Source organism: Lissotriton helveticus, chromosome 4_2, assembly GCF_964261635.1.
Source record: "Lissotriton helveticus chromosome 4_2, aLisHel1.1, whole genome shotgun sequence".
Lineage (NCBI taxonomy): Eukaryota > Metazoa > Chordata > Amphibia > Caudata > Salamandridae > Lissotriton > Lissotriton helveticus.
Genome location: NC_136064.1, coordinates 10,091,914 through 10,119,476, shown reverse-complemented (window position 1 = coordinate 10,119,476; position 27,563 = coordinate 10,091,914). Strand labels below are relative to the sequence as shown.

The 27,563-nt window shown below is 48.3% G+C and overlaps 1 protein-coding gene and 1 long non-coding RNA gene across 5 annotated transcripts in view; both read right to left on the bottom strand.

Moving 5' to 3' along the window:
* C4_2H8orf48 (chromosome 4_2 C8orf48 homolog) overlaps positions 1–27,563 on the bottom strand; it is a 283,223-nt gene that overhangs the window by 167,532 nt on the left and 88,128 nt on the right. For 2 of the 3 annotated variants that reach the window (XM_078640112.1, XM_078640113.1), the window contains exon 3: positions 20,989–21,111. The exons of the other annotated variant lie outside the window; for it this stretch is intronic. In XM_078640112.1, coding sequence (XP_078496238.1) covers positions 20,989–21,111 — 123 coding nt within the window. The remainder of the gene's footprint in view (positions 1–20,988; positions 21,112–27,563) is intronic. 3 annotated transcript variants of the gene reach the window in all.
* Positions 21,774–22,792, bottom strand: LOC144752020 (uncharacterized). Of its 2 annotated transcripts, XR_013593993.1 has the most exons (4): positions 22,576–22,792; positions 22,425–22,489; positions 22,282–22,327; positions 21,774–22,000 (listed from the first exon to the last, which is right to left on the bottom strand). It is a non-coding gene; the product is annotated as an uncharacterized LOC144752020 (long non-coding RNA). The 2 variants fall into 2 exon arrangements; XR_013593992.1 differs by having other exon boundaries at positions 22,425–22,792.

The window sequence follows — 27,563 nt, the reverse complement described above, 5'->3', positions numbered from 1 at the left end:
GAAGAAAAGGTGGTACGACCTCCGAGGTCGTGCCAAGGAGAGGGTCGCCGAGAGGCTGGGAGAGTCCCTGGGCACTGGAGGGGGAGGACCTACAGTCCCTCCAAACACCCCCCTGGAGGATCGCGTTGAAGACACGCTGGAGGAAGAGGCGTGTATTGGAGTCACCCGAATGGACTCATCCCGCCCCACCCAAGAGAGCCAAGGTAAGTGGCATGCAACTGCGACCCTGTCCCCTATGAATGGCCATGACCCTATAGCCTCCCATAATGTTCCAAAGTCATGCCATCGGTGCACATCAGTCAATGCCCTAAAGCATTGTGGGACATGTAGTGTGGCCACAATGTAGAAGTACCCCAATGCAGCCAGACAGGTCCAAAAGAACGCAATTCTATAGGCAGTCAGGGAATGTCACCCAGCATGCATGTAGCAACTGCACGTGCGACAGATACATGCAACTAATGTACGTCCACTTCCCCTCACAGGTGGCGCTGACAGCAGCGACAGCGAGAGGCTGCACATAGATGAGGATGCACAGGATTACGAGGAGGTGCCATTATACACACAGCCTCCTGCGTCTGCCGCAGCAACTACACCTGCATCCCGGCCCACTACCACTGTGCCTCCAGCCTCTGCTGCAGCACCAACACCTGCATCCCGGGACACACTGCCACTGTGCCTCTAGCCTCTGCTGCAGCACCAACACCTGCATCCCGGCACACTGCCACTGTGCCTCCAGCCTCTGCTGCAGCACCAACACCTGCATCCCGGCACACTGCCACTGTGCCTCCAGCCTCTGCAGCACCAGCAATGCCTAGCTTGACTCCACCAGCAGCTGGCGCATCAACATCAGGTCCCGCGACAGCGGCGCCACAGCGGCACCCGGTCAAACTATGTTATTGGCAATGCCACCTCGCAGCTATCGCGCCGGTGCCTGGCGCAGCAGCAGCAGCTCATTCAATGCTGCGAGGATGTTGCCAGGGTACTTGAGGGCCTGACCACTGCCGTGATGGCACTTCACCCTGCTGTACCTGCCACTGTCGGGGGTGACGATGCCAGTGAGGGGACATCAAGTGTGAGCAGCCACTCTGCCTCACTCGTAGGGGTGCTGAGATGCAGCACCAGGCCCAATGCAGGGACACGTGCGGTGGATGAGGAGGAGCCGGAGAGGCGCTTGGGTGCTTCGCGCCGGAGGGGCACCTGACTGAATAGTACTTGTACAGGCACAGGCTGAACATAAGCCTGCCCTGTGTATTGGACGCAGCAGTATGCTGAAATACTGTTTGCAATGAAAGGATGTCAACTGGAAACATTATTGTGATTCAAACAATAAGATTTAATTTGGCATCACACATTGGCGTAGTGTCATTATTAAATTTTGCATGCAATTGTGATTTGCTGGGTGAGGGTAGAGGGTGCACTAGAAACAGTTCATGGTGATGTGGTTGCGGCGTCTGTGGCCTTCAGCTGGGTTCTCCCCGTGTGCATGACGCCCATGTGCAGGTGGCCGGTCGTCCCCTTCCGACTTACTGCCAGATATGTCAACAGGTATCCTGCGCTTGGTAGCAATGTTATGTAGTATTGCGCAGACAGCCACAATGCGGCAGCACAATTCAGGACTGTAGTACATGGCCCCACCTGTCTTGTGCAGTATGCGCAAACGGCTCTTCAGTAGCCCAAAAGTCCGTTCTATGCAATTCCTTGTCCATATGTGTGCAACATTGTAACGCCGTTGCTGTGGTGTAGCAGGGTTGAGGTATGGGGTGAGGAGGTATTCACGGAGGGCGTAGCCACTGTCACCTGAATGAGAGGAGCAGAGGGTGAGTGCCTGTGCTGCGCAGCTACTTCATTGCAATGTGACATTGTTGACAAAGTGTACTTACCAAGTAGGTGTCCTTTCCCAAAGTCTCCCCTGGCCAGTCGTGTGTGGGGCCGCTGTGCCGGAATATGAATGAGTCATGGGTACTCCCTGGGTACTGGGCCACTATGTCCGTGATATAGGTCTTAGCATTGCAGACCATCTGTATGTTAAGGGAGTGGTAGGACTTGCGATTGCGGTACATGTACTCCGTTGCAGCTGGTGGGCAGATGGCGATGTGGGTACAGTCTATGCATCCTATCACATGTGGGAAATGGGCCACATTGTAGAATTGTAGCTTGGTCAAGTCCAGATCCTGTTGGCTGGTGGGAAATTTGATGTGTCGGTGTAGCTGGGTCAGCATTGCGTCAACGAAACTCCTGAGGCAGCATGACATGGTGGGCTGGGATATCCCCCCAGCAACCGCTACTATCCCCTGGAAGCTCCCGGAGGCCAGGAGGTGCAGGCTACACAATACCTGAACATGTGTAGGCACGGCATTGGTCCGCCTTGTTGGGTGCTGCATCAGGGGGTCAAGGTCCTGTATTAGCTGGATTATCATTTCCCCATTCAGGCGGTACTTTGCATATATCTGCTCTCTGGTTTGGCCCAGCAGGGTGACCCGCTGGCGGAATATCCTGTCCTGGATTCTGCGTCTCCTCCGTGCTGCTCGCTGTAGCCTTCGCCGCCTGACCACCATGTACATTCCTGGCATTGTGAGACTCCAACTGCTGCTGCTGAATCTCCTTATTTGTGTTTGGTGAGGCCTGCACCTGTTCCTAATTGGCCAACGGTTTTTCAAAAAGTTTTTTTCCAATGGCTTTTATGGGTACCACCTGCTTTGGGTTGTCCTTAATTTGCGCCTCGCAAACAGCGATTTTGTTTTTTTTCGCTATTTGAGAATTTTTATGAATACCGATTGCGCTTGTATAGCGAATTCGCTATTTTTTTCTCAGATTCCGTGGTTTGTCGCACTCCTGCCGGGAATCCTAGAATCTATTAGCGAATTCGCTATTTTTTGATTGCGCTTTCGCTATTTTCTTGATGAATGCCGATTAGGGAAATTGCGCCCGCAATAGCATTTTCGCAGCTATTGCGTGCGCAATTTTGCTTCATGAATCAGGCCGTATGCAATTTACCGAGGTTACGTCAATGCGCTGCGAGTGAAGATTAAAGGTTATTAAATAGCGCCTTCCACCTTTCATAACACCTGACCGTACAGGACACATGCAGACAACACCCAAATATAGAGCGCACACGCAGGGGCTACAAACGAAAAAAGGCAAAAACAGACAGAGGGAATAAAAGAGATTTGTAATCAGCGCCAAATGGTCGCTAGCGACAGGCATTATTAGTGCATTGATTATTAGTTACTGCAGTACCACAGGCTGCTACTAGAGGTCCTATTTCTAAATTAATCTTTTGAAACTCACTTCTAATAATTGCCACTCCACGTACGATATCATATAATGTACTAAAGTGACACGCTCCGTGGCCTCTCAGACTACATTTACATGAATTTTGTTGCAATGGTTTACATGCTAAACATTTTCTTGGCTGATCTCATGTACCGGCTTTTAGAGCCAAACTGTTGTGTTTAAACATAAACCAACCCATTGGCACCGCTCTAGCTATCAATTTGCCGTCTCGCCCACCTCTAGTCCCTGGAGCCAGACGCCAGTCCTGATTGCAATGAATTGCAGTGCCACACGCCATCACTAGAGGTCCACAGAATTATACACTATCAATGACTGTAGTACAGCAGGTCGTCGCTAGAGGTCCCTGGAGCCAAACGCTACCACTGAGGTCCCTGGAGCCGGATGATATCCCACAGCTTACAGCTTTTGCTCCTGGGCGCACCAACTGCTTCCCTCGTAGTTTATGTACGAGAGCCATTAGCCATATTCGACTTCCCACTAACAATATCTTTTTCTCCTGTAAAACGGTTTGCACTAAAGTTGTGCTTCCTGTTACGTATGAAAAGATCTCCAAATAAAATTATGCGCTGTGTTTTTAAATTCAATCGATGCGCTAAATTCGAGGCTCTTATTTTCTTTTAAATATGACAAGAGTTTATTTGTCGCCTACGGTTTAAAAACGCTAGAAACCTCTGGTCTTCTTCGACGATTAGATGTTTTTTGTTATTCTTTCACCCCATCACTAAGGCTTAGCCCCTTTTGAAGCACTTTATAGAGTTAGGAGTTTGTCCAAGTTCTTACGGGACATAAGCTCCGTATAAAAACATGTATGAACTTATTACACTTTTTTTTTTTATTTAAAGGAGTGGATTACAAAGCGCAATAACATGCTCTGTGGACTGCTTCTGAAGGCCGTACTGAGTAACAAAGTATATAAAAGTGCCAGTAATCGAAATCCGCAAGCTGTCTGTGACGTAGACTTTTCTTCTGAAGTAAAATGTTTCTTATCTTTATGGGGCCATGTGTTTGGCCCCATAAAGATAAGAAACCTTTTGCAACAAATGTAAATCTGGCAAGCCCGTCCAAGTGGGCAAGCTGTGAAAGAGAAAAGTGTACGTCATACAAACCTCTTTCCCAATGGCTGGCCACCGCTTAGCATAAACGGTGACGCAGGCCAATGGGTTAGAGGGGCGTGGCTTAAAGCCCAATACTGAAGCTCATAAAATCTCACTAGCAAGACTGCACATGCGCAGCCCAAGCAGGCTCGACCTAAAAAGAAGTGGGGGGACTAACCTATTTAATCAGAATGCAAATGGCATCACGGCATGTGACATCGCGGCGTTTGACATTGCGGCGCGTGGCATCACAGGAAGTGGCATCAGATCTTAAGGCCTCACATATATGTTATCAGGTCTATCATGAGCAAATTTCGAGGATACAAGCAACCCCTCCTGATTTGGGGAGAAGATTCACACTTTTGTTAGCTACACATAAAACAATGTTGCCTTTTGTCAGCATAAACTTCCTCTACCCATAGTGCTTCACAAGAAAAAAACAGTGATGCTTAAATTATTTCAATGCCTCGTCAGGGGTAGTAAGCACTATATAAATTACATTTATTTTGTATAAATACAGGGAATGACCAACACATCTGACATTCTTACAGTGAATGGCTATATTGTAAACAAGGGGAAGACCTGCAAACTGCTCCTTTCCTCAGCAACTCTTCTACCTCCCGCTGAATCAGGCAAGCTCCCTGCCCCAAGATGCGAATTTACCTGGGAGGTACCGGTTGAAAGGGCGACCCATAAAATTCTATGTGGAAGCCAAGTACTGTCTGTAAGACCCATGTGTCTGTGGTAAGCGACCGCCAACCGTAGAGAAACTGAGCCAATCGATCCCCCAAGGAGACACATGAGAGAATTAAAGAACTCACCTAGGAAAGAGTTGCTGTTTCTCCCCCCCCCCCCCCACGGGGGCTATCCCAATGTCTTCTCTGTTGACCACGTCTCCTGGTCAGAAAGAAGCCTCCGAATCACGAGGAGTCTGGTCATTGGCCTCTCTGAGATTGTTGTCCTCTGCGGGAGGCGCCTTGAAAGGAACAGCCAGCTGAGGTCCACGGCCGGCCCCGGAGGGAAAACGCGCATTAAAATGGAGCTTGACCGTCGATTGGGCCTTATCTAATTAATTAAATGTGAACACAAATTTACTGAGCTCCTTAACAAAAGGATCTCAAAAAAATCCCCCTTGAGCTAGCTACCTGGCCTGCCTCCGAAGTGTTTAACTCCCCCAATTTGGGGTCCAACTTAATGAGCATGGACCTGTGCCTTTCGGTCGAAATCACGCAATTGGCGTTTCCCAGATATATAATTGCTCTCTGGGCCCATCTGGATAGGATGTCAGGCTGAATCAGGGCTCCAGAGGCCTTGGCGTCTTCCGGCATGTCAACTATCTTGGCTAACGGGCCTGTAATGTCAAGGAGTTTGTCTTGGCAAGCCCGCCAAGACCAGTTTATGCCCTTCTTGGGATCCTTGCTGTATTTAGTCAAGAAGGTTGCTATCCGGGCTTCGATTTCTGGTGTCACTGCCACCTTGGCCTCCAAAGAGGGACCAAGACACTCCGCCCTCAACCTAGAACTTCCTGGTCGAAAGGCTTGCGCAGCCTACTGGCCACGTACTTTACCACCATATCAGAAGGGACCCACTCCAAAGAGGTTGGGGGGCTGTTTCCAATACAGGAGGTTCTGCCTGTATGTCCATCTGAGGGGGAGGGGGGGTTCTAGTGTCCAGATAGGCTTGTTTAAATCTGTCAAATGCGTCCAGTTCAACCCGTTCGGAATGGGCTCGTTTGCAGGGTTTCTCTGGGGGAGCATCAGTGGTCCACTCCTGAGGTTTTGGGCAGAAGATCTTCCCTCTGAGGGAGGTTGGAGGGCACCTTTCTGCCAGCTCAATGAGCAGCTTCACAAGGGGGAGGGGGGGCAGCCACTGCCTCCGAAACTGCCCTCACTATAGAGGCGTCCCCTGCATCATAGAAGTCATCTGTGACAGGGAAATACTGGACATCCGCCGCCTCATAATAATGCTCCTCCTCCATGGGCAGATTAGGCAGTACTAAGGAGGGTAAGGCAAGGGTGGAGAAACCACAGTTAAGAGGGAGTCAGTCAGATTGGCATTTACACTTTACTACCCTGAGGCGGAAAGCCGGGGAAGCGTGGCAGCATTTCCTATCTATGAACTTAAACCATTTTTATATGTGATCTTAAATTGTTTTTACCCTTAACTTGTTTGGCGCTTACTTGTTATTTGCACACACCACCTCTCTATACATCATTCAGACCGCGCAGCCGATTGCAGGGGTCGCGGTCTAGTTTTACGACCCTCCCGCCCTCTTCCTGTATAAATGTGCATCATTTCCCGTCCGCGCAGCGGGCGGGCGCAGCGGGCGCGCCGAATGCGCGCCTAAGTCGTGCCCGTCTGCGCCCGTCCGCGCCCTAACGGGCCCAGGGGCCATACCCCCTGGACAAAATTTGCGCCCTCGAATATGCTATGACGCCGATCAGATCCTCGCCCTCAGGCCTATGAGGGATCATCCGACGGCTACGCTAAACATGTTAGATCAGTTCCCACAATGCTACCCTCATTGCTCCTTCCATCTGGATATCCCACAACGATGTTGTAGTTTAGTATCCCGAGTAGTAACTCATCCCCCTTCGATTTACATCTTCCTCAGCCTGAATTGTCGTTCCTTGCCCAAACACAAACGTGAGATTTTTGACCTCCTTACTGATGAATCTCCTGACGCACTTTTTATTACTGAAACGTGGCTTCGCGATAGTTCCGGACCTGATATTGCGGAAGCCCTTCCTATTGAATATGCGATTGTAAGGAACGACCGCCCCAGGAAAATAGGAGGTGGTGTGGCAATAATATTTAAAAATATTTATCAATGCCAATTTGACCCAGCTCCTTTAGGTGGCTGCAAAGCAGCGTATTTTAAGCTGGCTCGCCACCCTAAAACCACCCTTTCGGGTTTATTAGTGTACCGCCCTCCAGGTCTCGCTAACGCATGGCAGTTACAACTCTCTGAGCTTATAGCACCGGCTCTGTCAGCATCTAGCAACTTTTTTGTTGTTGGTGACCTGAATGTACATTTGGATGATCCTAAGGACAGTATGGCCTGCAATCTTATTGCGGACCTTGCTTCCATGAATCTTACTTTACATAATAAAGGTCCTACCCATAGGGGTGGACACCTTTTAGATCCAATCTTTTCTAATAGTGTCCATGTTAAGCGTTCTTCGGCAGTGCCAGTTATCTGGTCCGACCATTGTTTAATTAAGTTTACTGTCATTAATAATGAGATTATATCTAATCATAAACCTGACATGAACATACGGAAAAGGGACTGGAAAAAATTTGATTCTGTTTCTTTTAATAAAATCTTAACTGATCTTAAGCCTGATAATATATTTGTCTCTGATGATATAGATGTGATGGCCAGTTCTGCGAATGGTTGGCTCTTTGAAGCAATAAATACCGGTCTTCCCACTACCCATAAGAAAGGGATTATCCATAAAGCCCCCGCTCCATGGTATAATGAGACACTCCGTATGCACAAATCTAAATGTAAGAAATTAGAACGTGTATGGAGAAAAGATTATTCTCTCATATCTGGTACTGCTTATAAAGCAGAATTGAAATGTTATCATAAGGCGTGTGCCACAACAAGGGCTATTCACGTCAATAGAACTATTAATGAAGCTATGAATAAATCAAAAACTCTGTTTATTGTGGTGAGGGAGCTTGCTGGTTCACAGACCACGGCAGTACCTCCTCCGTCATCTAGCACTAAATGCGATGAGCTTGCCCAGTATTTTATTTCCAAAATCGTAAATATACATCAGGACATTTTTGCTCAAAGCAATACAAATAATTCCACGATTCTTCCTCAGGCTAGGGAAGAGGATGCCAACTTATTGGTGACATCCTCGCCTCAATTGTTGTCCTGGCCGGATCTTTGCCCTGTAACTCTTTTAGAAATATTGAGCAAAGTCAAGTCAGGCTCACCGCTGGACCCTCTGCCCGCCCCGATACTACGCTCCTTGAATTCCTCACATCTCTCCACAATTTGTAAAATGTTAAACCATTCATTGAATACTGCAATTGTCCCCAGTTGTTGGAAGCACGCCATGGTCACCCCGCTTTTGAAGAAGCCGTTGGCGGATCCTAAGGTGACCGCTAATTACCGCCCCATCTCTCTGTTACCAGCATTCTCGAAAATTTTGGAACGTCATATCCACGTACATTTTTCAAAATTTGTAACAGACAACAGCCTTTTACATCCATCCCAGTCCGGATTTCGCCCTGGCTTCTCTATGGAGACGACCCTTTTGGGCGTCACAGACAATCTGCGCTTGCTCTTGGATCGCGGAGAAACGGTTGCGTTGATTTTACTTGATCTCAGCGCAGCCTTTGATACTGTGTTACACAGTATCCTTCTCAAATCCCTGGCTGCCATCGGCTTTGGTAATAAAGCCTTGGACTGGCTTGCGTCCTTTGTCTGATCGCACTTTCCAAATCTTTTCCAAGTCATCCTCTTCTAAAAGCTATTCCTCCCCTCACGGTGTGCCCCAGGGGTCAATCCTTAGTCCTCTTCTCTTTAATTTATATGTTACACCTTTGGCTTATGTTGCACAATGCTCTGGATTAAACCTTTATACCTATGCTGATGATTCACAAATCGTTTTTTCACTATCTCAAATAGATCCCACTGTTCCTTCCCCTTTGCAAGCTGGCCTTAGCGAAATATCCGGATGGATGAATAGCAACCTGCTCAAGTTAAACGGCGGAAAGACTGAGGTTCTGGTCCTTGGAAATAAACCCGACCTCTGGAACTTAAGACATTGGCCTACTGCCATGGGTCCTTTACCAACTCCGTCTGAACAAGTGCGAAATCTGGGAGTAATTATCGATAAGGGACTATCCATGAAAGATCAGGTCAACAAAGTCGCAGCCACCTGTTTTTGTATCTTACGATGGCTGTGTAAAATCTTTTGGATACTGCCCGATAACACCCAGAGATCCGTTGTGAATGCCTTGGTAACCTCTAGGTTAGATTACGGCAACGTGCTCTACCTGGGGTCTGCCAAGGCCGTCACACGGCGCCTTCAATTGGTACAAAATGCTGCGGCTCGGCTTCTCTGTGGCCGTCGGAAACGTGACCATATTACAGAACGCCTGAGGGAGCTGCATTGGCTCCGTGTTGAAAATCGTATAAAGTTTAAAGCATTGAGCTTTATGCACAAGATTAAAATTGGATCAGCTCCCCTTTATCTTCAGGCCCTTGTTAGCCCTTATCTTCCTGCTCGCTCACTTTGTTCCTCATCCCATCATCTTTTCAACGAACCGAAGTTTAGACTTTCCAGAATGGGCGGTGGTTCCTTTGCAAACTTAGGACCCAGACTGTGGAACTCACTTCCCTTGGCCATTGGGATTTCGTAGAGCGGCGAAAACCTGGCTTTTTGATCTCTAACTTTTTTGCCTGGTGTCTTGTGTATCTGTCTCTCAGCGCCGGGAAACCCTTATGGGTAGCTGTCGCGCTCAATAAATTTAATTAATAAATAAATAAATAAATAATAAAAATAAATAAATAAACACTGGGCGAAACCCAGCCAATATGGGCACCCCCAAGGGTTAAGAAAAGCTTGGCTGCAGACAGTTCAAAGGGAAAAGGCCTTAATGACGGGGAAAAAAACTGGACAAAATGAGGCAGCAGAAGCAGACTACCACCCTCAGAATCCACACAGGTTAGGGAAACCAGCCTGAGCTTGTCTGCACACTAATGCAGCTACCTAGCTGTAGTCTTACCCAGAGGGGTGTCAAGCTCCAGGCCGGCCGGGACTAGAGAGGAGAGAACGCGGCTGGAGGCGCTCGGCTAGAGGCCGTAACTGATGCGCTCTCCTCCCACTTCTCTGAGGAAATTTTGACAGCAGGGAGGCACGCCCTCTAGCAGCCGGCGGACCGCCACGCCTCCAGGCCCCGTCACACAAACACCACAGAGACGGCCGCGAAGGGATGACAAAGAGTTCCTGCGGTCGTTGAAACAAAGCTGAAGCCTCCAATTACTGAAACATCTCAATTGACCAGTAAAAAAACCAATGAAACAATCGTCATAAAAAACAAACAGGAGGAGTGAACTCCACACTTAAGTGGAGGCTGCAGCAGCAAAGAAAGAGGGATTCTGACGACGAGGGACAATATTAGTTATCGGCGAGGCGGACTCCTGATTGGTGGACTGTGGTTATGACTTTACACTCCATGTTCCCTGTGGTTATGGGAAAGGAAGTGTTTTTCTTGAAATGTTAAAGTATTAAAATGGCTGCTGTTTAATTAATAGAAGAAAGAATTGCCTAATCCTCACCTCCTGGTCCTAACATAGAATGTAAATCCCAGTGTGAGTAAGGTGAGAGGTGTTCCGTTAGCTATGATACATGCAATGTATGATCAAATTGAGAATGTAAAAAAAAGGAGGGGTTTCTAGAGGACGTAGAAATGAAAGAGTAGGTGGCTCCAGTTGGGTTAGCATGTAAGGCATCGGGATGTTAGATTATGCATGGCCTTGAGGAACAAGTTACTTACCTTCGGTAACGATATATCTGTAGGGAACATTAGTTAGTTATAGATTCCTTACCTTATAATTACCCCCAGGGGTCAGACTGGATCTGGAAAGTTTTTCATCAGCAGTACCTCTGCGGGTCAGAAGGTGGCATCGGTCGGCTTCACGTTCGTTGTTGGAGTCGTGTCGCCGGGATGCCGTTGCGGCAGCTACTTAGAAGCCGCCCTCGCATGCCGACATCAGTTCTGTACACGACTTTCCGCGCCAGAAACGCAGAGCCATGCAAGACACTGACCACTGGTGCACAAAACTAGGGCCCTGAAAGGATAACCTTAACCCTAGAAATCAGTTCGCAGAACGGGCAGGATTGTTGGGGCGGTAAGGAATCTATAACTAACTAATGTTCCTTACATATATATAATAATAATAATAATAATAATAATAAAACCATTTGTAAAGCGCCTGGTTACTCAAAACAGAGTGTCCCCGCGCTGAATACTGCAAAGAGGCTCAAGGGAAGGAACACGGGTACGCCAAACCTGGGCAAGGAAAGAGATATGGATTAGGTACGTGGGAAAAGAAAAGTTTTAAGTATATATTGTTACCAAAGGTAAGTAACTTGTTCTTCTTAAAGAAACATATTAGTTATAGATTCCTTATCTTAGAATAGATACCCCAGCAATTCCAGGAGGTGGGTCTGCAAACCTAGATTACACCAGGAAGTCCGGAGAACAGACCAGCCAAAGAAGCAGTCTCTCCGGACTCAACTGTTCAGGTAGTAGTGTTTGGTGAACGTGGCAGCAATGCCCACGTAGCTGCCTGCCAGATATCATTCAGAGGAACGCCTCGTCCAAGAGCAGTAGTTGCTGCCGTCGCCCTGGTGGAATGGGCGTGCAGCCCCACTGGAGGCTCCTTCTTTGCCAAAGAATAGCAGGCTTTGATACATAAAACGACCCATCGGGAGATAGCTGCCTGTGTACGGCCCGACCTTTCTTGGTACCCACGTACCCAACAAAGAGCTGGTCATCCATCCAGAACTGTTTTGTGCGATCCAGATAAAAGAAAAACAAAAGCATATTTTGGGTCCAGACGCTGGAGTCTCCCTTCTTCCTTCAAAGGATGCAGAGGTGGAAAGAAGGTGGGCAAAGTGATGGTCTGCCCGATGTGGAAGGCAGTGACCACCTTGGGCAGGAAGGATGGACGGGTCATAAGAACAACTTTGTACGGATGCACAGACAGAAAAGGAGGCTTTGAAGAAAGCGCCTGGAGCTCAGTCACTCGTCTGGCAGACGTGAGAGCCACCAGTAAAGCAGTTTTGAATGTTAAGAGCCTTAGAGGACAGTTGTGAAGCAGCTCAAAGGGAGCACACATTAAATAAGTTAGAACCAGGTCCAAGTCCCACTGAGGCATAATGAAAGGAATAGGAGGAAAGAGATGAGTTATGCCTTTCAAGAAGCTATTTAAAACGGGGGACTTGAAAAGGGACGGCTGATCTGGAAGCCGAAGAAAAGCAGAGATGGCTGAGAGATAGCCATTTATAGTGCCCAAAGCAGAGCTATGCTGGGCCATAGAAAGAAAGAACAAGAGAACCTCAGAAAGAGGGGCAGAAAGGGGATCCACAGCCTTTGCGGTGGACCATGCCATAAATTTGTCCCACCGACAGGCATTTACCGTTTTAGTGGAGGGACGCCTGGCTACCAAGATTACAGCTCAGACTTCGGGAGGCAGGTCGAATGACGTAAGGAGGTGGAGGCTGGACAGGTACAGATGGAGGACCATTGACCATGTTGAGCAGCTCGGGATACCAGACTCTTCGTGCCCAATTGGGAGCCACCAGGATGACTTGGGCCCGGTCGTGCCGGATCTTCTTCAGCACTCTGGGCAGAAGTGATATAGGCGGAAAGGCGTACAACAGACCGCAACTCCACTAGCGACGAAAAGCGTCGCCAAGCAAGTGCCACCATGGAAATTCCAAAAGGCAGAATTGCTGACATTGCGCGTTCTCTTCGGTAGCGAGTAGATCTAACCGAGGCTCTCCCCACTGTTGAAAGAGAACTTGCACCACCTCAGAGTGAAGACGCCATTTGTGATCCATCATGCACCTGCAGCTGAGTTTGTGTGCCCTGGTGTTCAAGGAACCCGCCAGGTGCTGACCCGCCCTGATTTTCCAGCCATGTCCAGAGGCGGAGGGCCTCCTGACATAGGGTCCATGACTCCACCCCGCCCTGTTTGTTGGAGTACCACATTGCAGTGGTGTTGTCCATGAACACCTGCACTACTCTTCCCCGGATAGAGGGAAGGAATTCCTTCAGTGCACGACGGATCGCCCAGAGCTCCAGAAGGTTGATGTGGAGCCTGAACTCCGCCGGAGACAGAGGCCTATGATCTCCGCTTGTCCCATGTGGCTGCCCCATCCCAGAAGGGATGCGCAGTGCCCTCAGAGATCTGAACGCAATCGGACAGATTCCCCTGATGCTGCGCCCACTGGAACTTCAGGTCCCACTGCAGAGCCAGCATTTGTCACCTGGCATGATCTACCAGCAGGATGCAGTAGGCCATGAGGCCCAGCAGCCTCCGGGTCAGTCTGACTGAAACCCGAGATAAGGGCTGAAAGATCGGAATCATAGCCTGAATATCCCAGACTCGCGGTTCGGGAGGATAGACCCGAAACAGCGTCGTGTCCAGAACCGCTCCGATGAAGAGGAGCTTCTGAGAGGGACTCAGGTGTGACTTCGGCACATTGATGGAGAACCCCAGCAAATGGAGGAGGTCGGCCATAGTCTGGAGGTGGGAGACGACTGCCTGGGGCAAGCCTGCCTTCAACAACCAGCCATCTAGATAGGGGAAGACTGAAACTCCTGATCTGCGCAGATGAGCTGCGACCACCACCATCACTTCCGTGAACACCAGAGGGGCGCTGGTAAGGCCAAAGAGGAGCACGGTGAAGTGAAAATGCTTGTGGCCTACCGTGAACCTCAGGTAACGCCGGTGAGCCGTCAGGATAGGGGATGTAAAAATAGGCGTCCTGCAAGTCCAACGCTACCATCCAGTCTTGCGGGTCGAGGGCAGACAAGACCTGAGCAAGCATCAACATCTTGAACTTCTCCTTCCGGAGGAAGCGGTTGACGTTCCTGTGATCCAAGATAGGACGCAGGCCCTTGTCCTCCTTGGGAACCAGAAAGTAGTGGGAATAACAACCACGACCTACTTCTGGGACAGGAACGCGCTAAATGGCTCCCTTGGCCAAGAGAGACATAACTTCCGGCTGGAGAAGGTCAGGTGATCCTCTGACGTGCGATGGCATTGCGATGGCTGGAGGGGTTAGCCTCAAAGGGGAGGGAGTAGCCCTTTCGGATTATCTGCAAAACCCACCTGTCCGAAGTGATGGCATGTCCTGCCGCTCACTGGCATTTGATGGGCCTGAAATGTCGGACTAGGAAGGTTTGGAGGCGGCTGCAGAGGGGGGGTTGAAGGACTGGCCTGCCCGCTGGCCCCCGGAACCACAACGGTTGTTCCCACATCCCCGGCCGCGCAAATGTTGGGTAACTTGCGGCCTGTGGCTCTGGGCGGGAAATAGCGGGGCACCCCTTCTGTAGCCACGAAGAGGCCCATGGACTTGGCCGTAGCTCGTGAGACCTTGAAAAGCTCTAAAGCGTTGTCCGCTTTGTTCCAGAAAAGGCGACAGCCATCAAAGGGCATGCTCATGAGGGTATTCTGGACATCCCCAGAAAAGCCAGTGGATCTCATCCAGTCGAAGAGCTACGTAGAAATCGTTCTACCCAGAGAGTCAGCAGTATCCAGCCCTCACGGATGGTAAACTTGGCCACATACCTCCCGGCGGCAATAGCCTGGGAGAGCACTGTCCGGGCCTTCTGCGGACACTGAGGCAGCACTTGGGCAAAAGAGTCCCACACAGAGTGGGAATAACAGCCCAACAGATATGCGGTGTTTATCGACCACAGTCCCAAGCTGGCGGAAGAGAAAATCTTCTTTCCAACATGATCCAGCTTCTTGGATTCCCTTTCCGCAGGAGCAATAGGCAACGCGCTTTTGGAAGTAGAGGCTTGGATCACCAAGCTCTCAGGGGTGGGGTGTTGAGAAAGGAAAGTTGGGTCACCCGGAGTCAGGCTGTGGTGTCGGGCAATCATCCTTTCCATGGGAGCCTCCGTGTTGGCCCTGGACCAGGTGCCCAAAAGAACATCTGTAAGGACTTCTTTGAACAGAAGCAGAGGCTCCAAAGAGCTAGCCGCCGACTGCAGGACCTCTGTCAGGAGGTTAGTCCTGACTGCCACGGTAGGGAGTTCGAGGTTGAGAGCCCCGGCTGCCCTAAGTAGCACCACTGCATACGAAGCACCCTCCTTCGTAGCCACGGTAGGAGGAGACAACATGCCAAGGTCAGGGGAGGTGTCCCTACCACTGGCGTCCCCCACTTCCTCTCTCCAGTCCTGTTCACTGTTCAGTCAGAGGGTCACCTGACCCCTCCCAGTCCTCCTCCTCATCCTGTGGGTGCCAATCAGGTCGAAAAGGGACCTCATGAGTGAACGGGGGCACAAAAACCGGAGCCGACGGCGGCTGGGGTGCCGATCAGTGTCTAATGCGGTAATGGTACCAGAGGAAGCGGCGCCGGTGGAGGTATAATCATGTCAACTAGCGCCGATCCGGATGTAGGCCTGGATCCAAGAGGGGCCTGCGGCACCGTCAGCGGAGTAGGCCTGGGCCACCCAACCGATTCCGCTGGGCCAAAGGTAGGGTACATGTTTCCAAGTTTGTGGGTACCCCTACATGAGCAAAGGTAACCCTACAAACCCCGGAGTCCATTCTCTGCCATCTGAAGGTATGTAGTAAACACTGACAAGATGATCAACTACAGAACAGCTGCTCGGAACCTGGTTGTTTGGTAACAAACATGTTGGAATCATTCAACTACACTGATTTCAGTGTTACCTGCATGATACCAGGTACTGGGGGGCTCCTTAGAAGACTCTCCCTATACCTACCTGTGTCAGATTACAGGGTCGGCCTGCCAGCCCACACTGCTGCTGACCCCAGACACTGTTCTGCCCATCTGCTGATCAGCTTAACTCGGGCAGCGGAAGCTGAACAAAGGATTTCATGCCATGGAGAGGTGTGATCACCTCTCCTTTAGGATTAGGTAGGGTGGGGGCACCTTAGAGTGCCACCAGACCGCATTCAAGGGCACATTTGGTGCCCTCCTTGTATAAACCAGTTTTGCCTTGTTCAGGAGCCCTTGGCTTCAGCTCTGGTGCCAAACTATGCAAAGGATAGGGGAGTGTTCTTCTCCCTCCCTGTCCAGCTCCTCCCTAGGGACGTGCCCAGAGCTCCTCTAGGTGGCCACTTGTTGATTAAGCCATCTTGAATCGTGGCCCCTGGAAGCTTCTGACTGGCTAGGCCAGCTGAGTAGTGTTCTTGACCACTCCTGATAGGTGGGTCACCACAGAAGACGTCCTTCCACCTTTTAGGGTTGCTTAAGTGCTACCCTGTAGGTATGTCCTTAGATTCGTCCTGGACTTCGTCAAGATTTGTCAAGACACGTCTGAAGACACGTCTGCTATTGGACACTGGAACTCGGCTGCTGGATCGAGCCAGGACCAAAGACAATGCTGCTCTTGGTTGGAAGACTCCTGCTGCAACTTGGTGTCTGTGCTCTTCCAAGTTTGTCCAACTCTGTGGCCATGCATTTTCCGAGGCAGCATAGACTCTGCATGCAAGAGGAATCACCATAGGGCGTGTCCTAATTGCACATACATAGAACCTTCCGTCTCCGGTAGGTCAAACTCCCCCTGCAGGTCAGCGAATGTTATACAAGCCTGATTTCTCCAACCGTCTCCCAAATGTTCTATCCCAATAAGTTCCCATTTTTAGAATCCTTTCAAACTTCTGACCTCTGGCTGCACCACAGCGGTCTCAGGCCAGTGAGCTTCCCTTTCCAGCCCAGAAATTGGGTGGCCTCCTTCCATATAACGATAACTACTGGTTTATGTTGCGGCCCATGATGCTTGTTTCCAGTCTAGGGAAGACCTGGCTTGAGGCACAGGGTCAAGACTGATTCGCTTATGGCTGGGTTGGAACTAGGGTGGCGAAGTGCGCTAAAGAACGATGATGGATTCAACCTAGATCTGTGACTGGGGGTGAGTGTCTGAAAGGCTTCAGCTCTCCGTCCATCATCTCCTTGTGTTTGCATTTGCAAGACCAGGGAAAGGATTATGTTGTATTTTTGGTGGCTTGGTCTTGACTTTCATGAGGTGAGAAAGATTCAGGAGTGCCAAGAATGTATAGTAAGAGATGGACAAAATACTTCCCTTTGGTAATGCCTTATCTGGTAGACATACTTTAGCTGCAGATTCCTTACCTTAGAATATCCCAGGTGTAGGGTTGTATTTGGAAGACTTTTGCTTGCGTGCTGGTAGATGGTGTCGCTCTGCTGAGCTTGGCGCCAGATGTGACAACCGCATCCATCTCAGTGCGCTGACGTCAGTTACTTTTCACGACTTTCAACGCCAGGAGCACTGAGCCATGAAGTGCAAAGACAGTTGTGTGTTTTGAACAAGTAAGGCCCTGAAAGGGACCAGTCCTGATCCTAAAACCCTGTCTGCAGTGTGGGGAGGATGGGTGAGTCGGTAAGGAATCTGCGGCAAGATTATCTCTCTACCAGATAAGGCGTTACTGAAGGTTAGTAACTTGTCCATCTGATAGAGACATCTAGCCTCAGATTGCTTAACTTAGAATAGATACCCAAGCAATACCATTCTGTTTAGACTAGGAAGTCCTGCATGACAGAGCGGCCAACAAGCAAATACCTGCGGACTGGACTGTCCAGACAGCCATGCTTAGTGAGCGTGTGCAGTGATGCCCACATTGCTGCCTGACAAATATCAAGTATTGGAACACCACGTTGCAATGCTGTGGTCGTAGCTCTGGAAGAATGAGCTGTTTCTTGGTCATGGCGTAGCAAATTTTGATGCATAAGACTACCCATCGCGATATAGTCCTCTTCTGAACTGCATGACCTTTCTTAGATCCACCGTACCCCATAAAGAGTGGGACATCCACCTAGAATGCTTTAGTATGGTCAAGGTCGAATAACAATGTTCTTTTGGGGCCAGACGGTGGAGTCGCTCCTCCTATTAGAGGGGAACGGAGGAGCATGGAAAGTGGAGAAGGTGACAGATTGCCCCACATGGAACGGGGTTATCACTTTCGGTAAGAAAGAGGCTCTAGTGCAAAGTACTAAGTTATCATGGAAGATGGTCAAGTAAGGAGGCTTAGATGACAGAGCCTGCAATTCGTTCACCCTCCTGCAAGAAGTTATTGCCACTAAAAAGGTTGTTTTGATGGGAACCAGCCGGAGTGGGCAGTTGTGCAGAAGCTCAAACGGACTGCACATCAGTAAGGTGAGAACCAAATTAAGGTCCCACTGATGCATGATGAATGGGGCAAGTGGGAACATATGTACAGGCCCCTTAAGAAATTGGTTTACAATAGGGGATTGACAAAAAGAAGGTTGGTCTGGCAGCCTCAAGAAGGCAGGCAAGGTCGAAAGGTACCCTTTAAGAGTGTCCAGAGCAGAGCCTAGCTAGGCAAGGGTCAAAATAAAGAGAAGGACTTGAGAGAGGAAAGAAAAAAAAAAAAGAAGAGGATCAATAGACCTTTCTGTACAATATTTTACAAATTTCTGCCACCGGCAGGCATACACGGTCTTGGTATAGGGACGTCTGGCTGCCAAAATCACATCACAAACTTTAGAGAGAAGGTCGAATGCTGTCAACTGCTGCCGCTCAATCTCCATACAGTGCGGCGTAGAGTTGACAGGTACTGGTGGACGACCCTCCCCTACTGCGACAGAACCTGTCAACTCTACGCCGCACTTTGTGGAGATTGAGCGGCAGCAGTTGACAGCATTCGAACTTCTCTCTGAGCATTGATCGGAGGATCAATGCTCAGTTGGAGAAGCTTTGGATATCAGAATCTCCATGCCCAGTTCAGAGCCACAGGAATGACTTGGGCCCAGTCGCTGTGGATAGGAGTGGTATTGGAGGAAAGGCATGCAGGAGGCTTGAGCCATAAGTTGGCAGGGTGTGCTCAGACGTGAGTCCCTTGCTCACTTTGCCACTGGATTCAAGAAAGCCTGGCGGAAGACGGCTGAAATGCCAGAAACCGGTCCTAGGAAGCTTGTTTCCGGTCCAGGGAAGGTATGGCTTGGCAGTTCGGGCTGGACTGTTCACATGAGGCCCAGGGTCAGACTGATTTGCATATGGCCATGTCTGAACTGGGGTGGCAGAGTGGGACAAAGAACGGTGATGGATTAAACCCAGATCTGTTGACTGGGTGTGAGTGTTTGATTGGTTCAGATGCTCCGTCCATCACCACCCCCTTTTGTACCGCTAGGTAGAACTTGTGACACCTGCGCCAAACAGCACAAACAGAATGTGAGCGACTTACAAGTGCAGTTAGTCAAAGGTACTCATTTTCTTGGCTTAATGCTTAGGCGCCTTGATGAGTGACCGATTCCGCCCCAGCCCCAATTGCTATGTATAGGCATTTGTAAGTAAGGTCAGTAGGGACATTTCCTCGTGGACCAGTGAGCCTCCTTTACACCACCCTCACACTGCTTTAAGTGCAGAGAATGAGTTTTGTTTGGGTCTCCGGGCGTCTGCATGATGACAGGTTTCACCAAGGTGTCTCTGGTTTATGACGCAAGGCACTCCGAAGATACAGAAGAGACATCAAGGTAACCACTGGTGAAGGAGGGGACAACAAATGCGCCTGTGGAGTAACCAAGGTACCCTCAGATAACAGATGAAAATCCAAAGTGCACGTGGCACTGAGAAGAGGCAGCAAGACGCCTTCAAGGCCCAGGAGAAGCGCCAATGTGCCGTGCTGATAAATATGCCTTCAGAAAGCAATCGTGACATAAGGCATCATGAGGTTATCACGATGCCTCGACAGAATAGATACCCTAAGGTGCCTCAGGGTCAAGGAAAATCTATTAAAGATCCCACAGCGTGCCTCACAGAATCTGAGGAGATCCCAGCACACAGTAGGGGTTCCAATGAGACCCCAAAATGCAACAGGAACCCTCGGGCGCAGCAGGGACCCCGAGGTCGCTCGGGATGCAGTAACCACGACAAAACGCCCCAAGGGTGCACCCAAAAGCCGTTGACCCAGCAGGTGCGGTACGGTTCAGTCACATGGGACGGGTGTAGGTCTGGCACTCTTCTCACCTGGAACATGATTGGCGGGCCCTGGTTGCACCGGGCTGCAGCCTTCTCGCTCCCCAGCAGCCGCTGTCTGCGCACAGAGGCCCTCTCCGCCAGCGAGGAGGCAGCTCATGCGAAGGAATGCAGCAAAGCCGGCACCTGGAGCCAGGCCAGCGCAGGCGGCAAGCCAATCAGGGGCTGCCAGGAAGGGCGGATGTCTCAACAATAGGGCCCAGGGAGGCACATCCCCTGAGGAAGAGGGCCTGAGAACTGCAGACACCTGGGGGGCCTCGCTTATCAAGAGATCATTGGCGAGCTGTGCGAAGGAAGGAGCGCGGTGTGGGTAGAGGGTGCTGCACCGCCTGGGGTCCAAGGATGAGGTAAGAAAGCCCGCCCGAAGCGCATTTTAAACAAGCTGTCGGCATTGTGACTATAGTGCGTCCCGAATACTGAAGGAGACTGTGTAACGTCACAAGTGAAAGATCCAGTCCGGAAGCCAGCATTTCGCATAAACACCAGCCAATAGGAATGAGGGGCAGGGCTTCAAGTCCACTTCTGAAATCTACTCGAAGCCTCGCAGAGCGAGCAGCGCATGTGCGCTACAAAGTAGTTCTGCAAGACCTAATTAGATACAAACAATAATCATATTAGGAACATCGATAGTTTACAAACATATCCTTTAGAGGAGGCAAAGGTTTGAATAAAAGCGGTCAACAAGAAGTACCCCCAAAAGAAACATACTTATAAAAGGGTACATATAAGCCATAATGATTAGTTGCATAGGCCATAACGATATAGATATGTTACAAAAGTAGCGCAGCAAAAGGAAGGTCATGCATCTTTGAGTAACTAGTAAAAGACTTCAACATGATTCTTGGCTCACCGGAGAGTGACTTAATAACTTCTTTGGACTGTCTATTGCCAGTTTTCTCCTGCAAAGTTCCAATCCATTTAATGATCCTTTCTTTTTCAACGGATGGAGCATCCCCAAAACCAGAGTGTTCACCTACAATAACAAAAATAGACCAATAAGCCATTCTCAGAGCTATCTCCGAGACATAACTTGTAAACTTAATCCAAAGAAGTCATCACCAGACTAGTTTGTTGAGTACTGCCGTATTACAAAAAGAAAGCTATGCACTTGTAGATGAACGGGCAGCACTAGGGCAAAGGGGTATGTTAACTGCAAGCACAAAATCACAGCTGCAAGGCAATCAGTCATACTAAAAGCATAACAAGGATGTATCAAACCAGAGCATATGTCAATCTGGAAAAAAGCAAATAACGAAACAAGCAATAACTGGCAAACAGTGTAACAGAGCTTGAAGGACACAGCTATAGAATTTTTCAATGCATGGTCTTATTGCCTGCTGGGTGCAACACTTTACTGCTACGGATAATGTTACTGGAAGGAGCCCAGCCTACAAACAGAATAGTGCTTAGGCTTTAAATAACACAAAAGCCCAATCTGGGTAAAGTCCCTTTTAGCGGGAACCTGCAGAGACTACATCTTACCAGAAATGTTTTTGAGGAGGCGGTGTTGAAGAGGTCGCAATAATTCACAGAAACCTGTGATATGGGGTGCACTATTCACATACACACAATTACGTGTTGAGTTTTCAAACCTTTGTTTTAACTACTCGTTTTTCAACAATATTGCCACAAAAAACAATTAGTAAAAATGACCTAATTCAAAAAATTGCATCAACATTTATCCACGTTATGCTGAAAACATAAATAACATAACACCAAAAATATCTTCTTCAAACAATGTTTTCTTTCTTCAAACAAGATTTATTCTTCTTTGTCCATCAAAGACAAATATGAATTCCTCAGACAACTCATGAAGCCATGTCCCAATGCATTTCGGTATGCACCTTCGTCAGGGGAATATGCTATAAATAACATAAACATCTATCACAATTGTGTAAAAGAAAACATGTACAATATTCATTCAACAATTTGTTGTAAATAGAAACCAGAAGATCTTAAATAATGAGACTACGTATGTTTTTATAATTAAAATCCATGCTCAACCAAGTTCACCTGCCACCTGTTGATCCCATTACTGTCACCACATTTTCATCACTACATGCACGTGCAAAATCCCAAATAAAACCTTGTGTGCTAACCAATAACCTTAAGTTTGCAAAGAGCCACAAACGTGCACTCTTACCTTCACTTGTAACCACACGAAAATGAAGTGCACAACTCCTCTTCTTCTACAAAGTAACAATACCAAAGAAAACCGTTATCCTCACTGTGTTTCCTCTAATCTTTTAAGGTATCTTTTCTTGAACCCGAGCATCCGATACTTACTCGGTCTTTTTTTACACGCGTCAAAATCTTTACAACTCTTTCCCTTCTTTTCCAATGCTTTAACGCTGAAATGTAAACACAGGAAACCTCCTAAGTATCGCATTAACTTTTAAACCCCTTATGCTTAGAAGCAGCCTCCCTAGCATCTCACCTCACTTTTCACAGATTATGCGTGCCTCTCAGGTTCATCCGTCTAACTCTCCATGTTCGAACTGAGCCGAATTCGAGACGCCGGTTTTCAGCGTCTGACATCATAATAGGTGCAACATAGAAAACGGACTCCTCAACGCCCCGTCCTGTCCCAAGATGGCGCTTATAATACACTAACATTATCGTTACTCTGTCTAAGTAAGAAAATATCGATAAAAATACCTATTATATATGTGATCACGTGTAGTTGGTGAGATTAATTGAGCATGTGCACAGCAAAATATATACAACAAAATATGAAATGTAAACAGGTACCTGCCATTACATGAAAAATCACTAAGTTACACAAAACAGTTGAATTAGTAAAAACAGCAGATTAGTTATAATGCCAATTTACAGATAATGTATCATTTCGATCTTATCATTTAGCCCATAGGGTGTCAGCGTCCTAAGGGACTTGATCCAGTACGTCTCTCTCTGAGCCAACAGTTTCATTGTGTCAACATGCGGTTTAACCACCAATCTCTCTAGCACAGTAAATTTCAATTGTGGTATGGTGTGGCCCCTCTCATTCCAATGTGTTGCCAAACATGATTTCAAGTTCTTGGTGCGTATCGTACTCTTATGTTCGGTCATCCGAACTTTTACCTTCCTTGCAGTGCGTCCAACATAAACAAGTCCACATGGACATTTAATCGCATAAAGAGGTCCCCATTGACATTGAATATCCCACTATGGATGCTAACACAATTTCAGATTATACGAGTGGCATGTCCTTCTGGAACTGGCAATCTGGGTGAGAGATGTATACCTCAACTGTAAATGTATGTCTTTTGCCCAGAGTAAAGAACTGTTTGCCATAGGTCCAGGCACTTTTTGTAAATTGAAAGACAGCACACACAGTTTAGGGATTATGTAATTGTTTTCCTGAGGCAATTATACCACAAATCCTGGAATTAGGAGGCTGTAGGAGACTGTTTACACTACTGTCTACAACATTAATAGAAGATAGAGGGGGAAATATGAAAAAAGCATTAAGTAAATGGGTGGAGGGGTGCCCAGATTCCTTTCCCCAAGAGACAGGAAAAAGTCTTGTGAACAAGCCAAGAGAATCTCCGTTAATGCCCTCTTCAAATTGATCCGGTTCCACTTCTTGAATAAAATTTACCTTAAACCCAAACACTGACACAGATTTATCCTGCTAAACAGACCATGTGTGGGAAATGTGATGAAGAGAGGGCAGGCTTTCCGCATGTAACTTGGAGCTGCCTGAGGCGGGAGGTGCCCGTCACATATGACTGGAGTAGAGCTAGATGCATATGTAAAGAAATGCCTATAGGTATATTTCATGTAAATGTAAAAAAATTAGAATATGAATATCTTTAATGACAGGGTTAGCGAAATTACGCATAGCAATTCACAGGACTGCCGGAGTATGGGAAGTGGAAAAGATTTCCAAAAATGGGCTCTGGCGGATGAGGAACATATTAAGACAACATGAAGAGACAAAAAATCTAACTGAAGAACTGGTGGAGTGGGTTAAGATCTAAAGAACTAGACCCCCCCTGAATAGCAGACCACCGTGATGAAAGAGGACTATATGATAGGGTGAGGAGATGGCCCCAATTTGTTCATAATGGGATATGTTATTTATGCTGCATAGGAGATGTACAAAAGGACACATGTCGGTGTATTGCAGATCCTAAATTGAATACCTAATCAATGTAAATACAGCGTAACTGAGAACTGCTGAGGGAGCATGGAGGCTATCAATTTAGCTCTGTTACTGTTGTTTAAGGAAAGGAGAGACGAGAAGCGTTTGGCAAAACAGGAATAGTTTGTTTAATTGAATGTTGTGGCCGGGAGAACAGTTCCAGGCAGAGGGTCTGAGGTCTGTCCCAATTTATAATCGGTCTGTGGCCTCCTTTTATAAAGTTCACTGTAGGTAATGAAAGGTTTCCGGTTATCCATGGTGAGAAATGTAAGTTGGTGCCTTTGGAGCCATAAATTGTCCAATGGAAAATACAGACGGGGCTCGACCTTGCGTGGACACAATGTGGCCAGTAGGTAATGTGTTCAGATGTCTGGCATGGGGAGCGCTTGATCACTCCGTGTGCTGAGTCCTGATTGGCTAGATGTTCCTAACTCATGTAACATCTGACTTTGTGGTGTTATAGGAGCGCACATCCGGCCATCTGTGCTTTACTGAGGCCAATCCCCCTTGACTATTGTAGTGGTGCTGGGCCTATCTGCCGTATTGATCGAAGGTTACCTGTTTGTGCGTTTGTTTGCCGGCTATGTGCCATCCCACCCTTGACCGATCAATCAATAACCTCAGGCCTAGGTCTTAGTGCTTGCCTGACTATGTATTTGCGAGCCGGGTTGATGTAGAGTTCACATGGGCGAATTCGTTAATAAAGACACAATTTCGTTCTCATAAACGAATGTATAATTTTTCATATTAGCAACAACTTTTTCCATATTAACAGAAAGAAAACTATATTTTTTTTAATAGCACAATGGTTTGCCCAAATAAGGTAGAAAACACTTCTTGGACTGGGTTGGAATCATAGTATTAGAGGTTGGACTGGCATTAAACAGCTAAGCAAAAACCGGGGCCTGATTCCAAACAGCTCATCTCTTCTTTTCAGAATCGGGTTTTTTATCGGTGTCTTAACAGTTTCAAGTTTGTAGATGACTACAGTAACCCAGATAACCACAGTTGTGTGAGAACCGTTCAATTGTGCAAAATAATGGGCAAATCAAAAAAGTCAAGCAACTTCTGCCTAAACACTTGAATGGATACTTTAGTATTTCGTGGGGTTTCTCTGAATAAGATCTAAACATGGAGTGGGGAGGGTAAGGTGCGATCTGCCACAAACACGGGATCCAAAAAGGAAAGCGTACCCTAGATCGTTGCTTCAAGTTGTATTCAATTCTATGTCAGGATACGGAGGCGAGGATTAGGATTGGGCATTTCTTTCTTCTTTTAATCCAACAGCAGCCATTACAAGAAAGAACAGTCTTTGCTTCAAGTTGTATTCAATTCTATGTCAGGATACGGAGGCGAGGATTAGGATTGGGCATTTATTTCTTCTTTTAATAAGAAAGAACAAACAACAAGAGGACTTCATATCTCATGAAGTCTCAGCAAAACCATCAAGTTCAAAGACAACAGTGACTGTCCAATCAGGAGGCTCCCGCCTTATTAACTGGTGTTGACCCTCACCGGACTCCCTCTTTCTTCGCTGCTGCAGTCGATGTCAGTTAAGTGGTGTAGTGCACTCTCATGTTATTATTTCCTCAGGGCTTGTTTTTTGGTTTCACTGATACCATCATTGATTTTCAGGTAAAGCAAAGTTGGCGGCGGCGCTTCCCTTCAGCGGCCGCGGGAACACTTTGTCACTTCTACGCAGCCCAAAACTGATTTCTGATAAAGCAAGGGGCAGAGCACGCGGTGGTCTGCCGGCCACCAGAGGGCGCGCCTCCTTCATCCTTCTGGGACATTTGGTCTCCGCTCTAATGCGGGGCGCAGACAGCGTCAGTTAAGGCCATAGAAGAGCGCCTCCGCCCACGTTACTCGAATGAGTACATCTCTCCCTGGCCAGCCTGGAGTTACACTTGGGCCTGGGTAAGGCTGCAGGCGGTCTGTGCCTGCCTTGTTTTAACAGACCATACCAGACTGGTGGAGAAGTGTGGCTCAATGGTTAGAGCAGCAGACCCTGATGCAGAGATCTGGCCCGGGACCAGAGTTCAATTCCTGCCTTGGCTGGTCTCGGCAGATCTTGGGCTCATAATTCCTCGGACCTGATTTCTCGCCTCGGTGCCTATTCTAATCATGGGCCCCACGCTGCAACTCTGGGCAATAGCTTGCTTAGTCTCCACAACGGCCCATTACAGCGCTAGGGATGCCTGGTTGCACCCTGGGGATGCCCAGGAGTGGACATTTCACGGGGAAAAACCAGGAAGGGTTTCCTAGCGGTATGAGTACAGCGCCAGGACACTCAGGAGTATCAGTGCGCTTTACAAGTACGGCTACATTTACATTTACATTTACTGTCACTCCCCTAGCCCACGTGAAATAAAGTGCATCTGTCTGCTTTGGTCATCTAGACCCCCATAACCCTGCTTGTGCAGGAAACTAAGGTTGCCTCCCATAAGGCCCGCGCGTGGACTCGGCTAGCCCTCCACCCCCCTTCTATAATTTCCCCCCTTTCTAAGGGGATCCTGATTTTTGGACCCAGCCCAAGCCATATATTCCCTCTTACTTGGTGGGTGACCACCAAGATATACTTACCCTATTCCTACCTCTGGTTCTCAAAGCCCTGGGATACTTACCTCATGGAAGGCTTTGATGACTACTATGAGGAGGAGGAGGACATGCAATATTTCCCGGTCACAGATTACTTTTGCAGTCTCACAGGCAGTGGCACCTCTGGAGTAGAGATTAACGGACCTGGCACAGCGATGCCTGCAACCTCTCGCGCCGAGGTCCCCAAACCTCCAGAGCAGGTCACTGCTCCCCCTGCTGAGACCCAACCTAAGCGCCTACACCCAGAAGGGGTGGACAGAGATGCATTCGATACATTAAAACAGGTGTTCTTGGGGACCAAGCCAACTCTCCGCCAGCGGACACCCTGCAGACCTAAAGTCCCCCCGGTGGACAGGTCTAGGCTGTCTTTCCTCAGCCCTCTGATAATCTGATAACTCCCTACAAATGGTGCAAGGGCTTCATGTGGAATTCTATGGCTCTCCCTTCCAGGTTAACCCTTTGGCTCCGCTTTATTTTTCCAGCAGGGAGTCCGCTCTTATTCAGCGGGAGGTAGAATAACTCTTGGAGAAACGGGCTAGTCGCCGCTGCTCTCTTCACCCCGGGGGATTTTTAAGCAATTTGTTCTTTTTGGTACAAAAACAGGAAGGGGACAGATAAATCTCTGGGAATTCAATGAGTGGTTGGTCTACTGCCACTTCAAGATAGAGGATGACCTC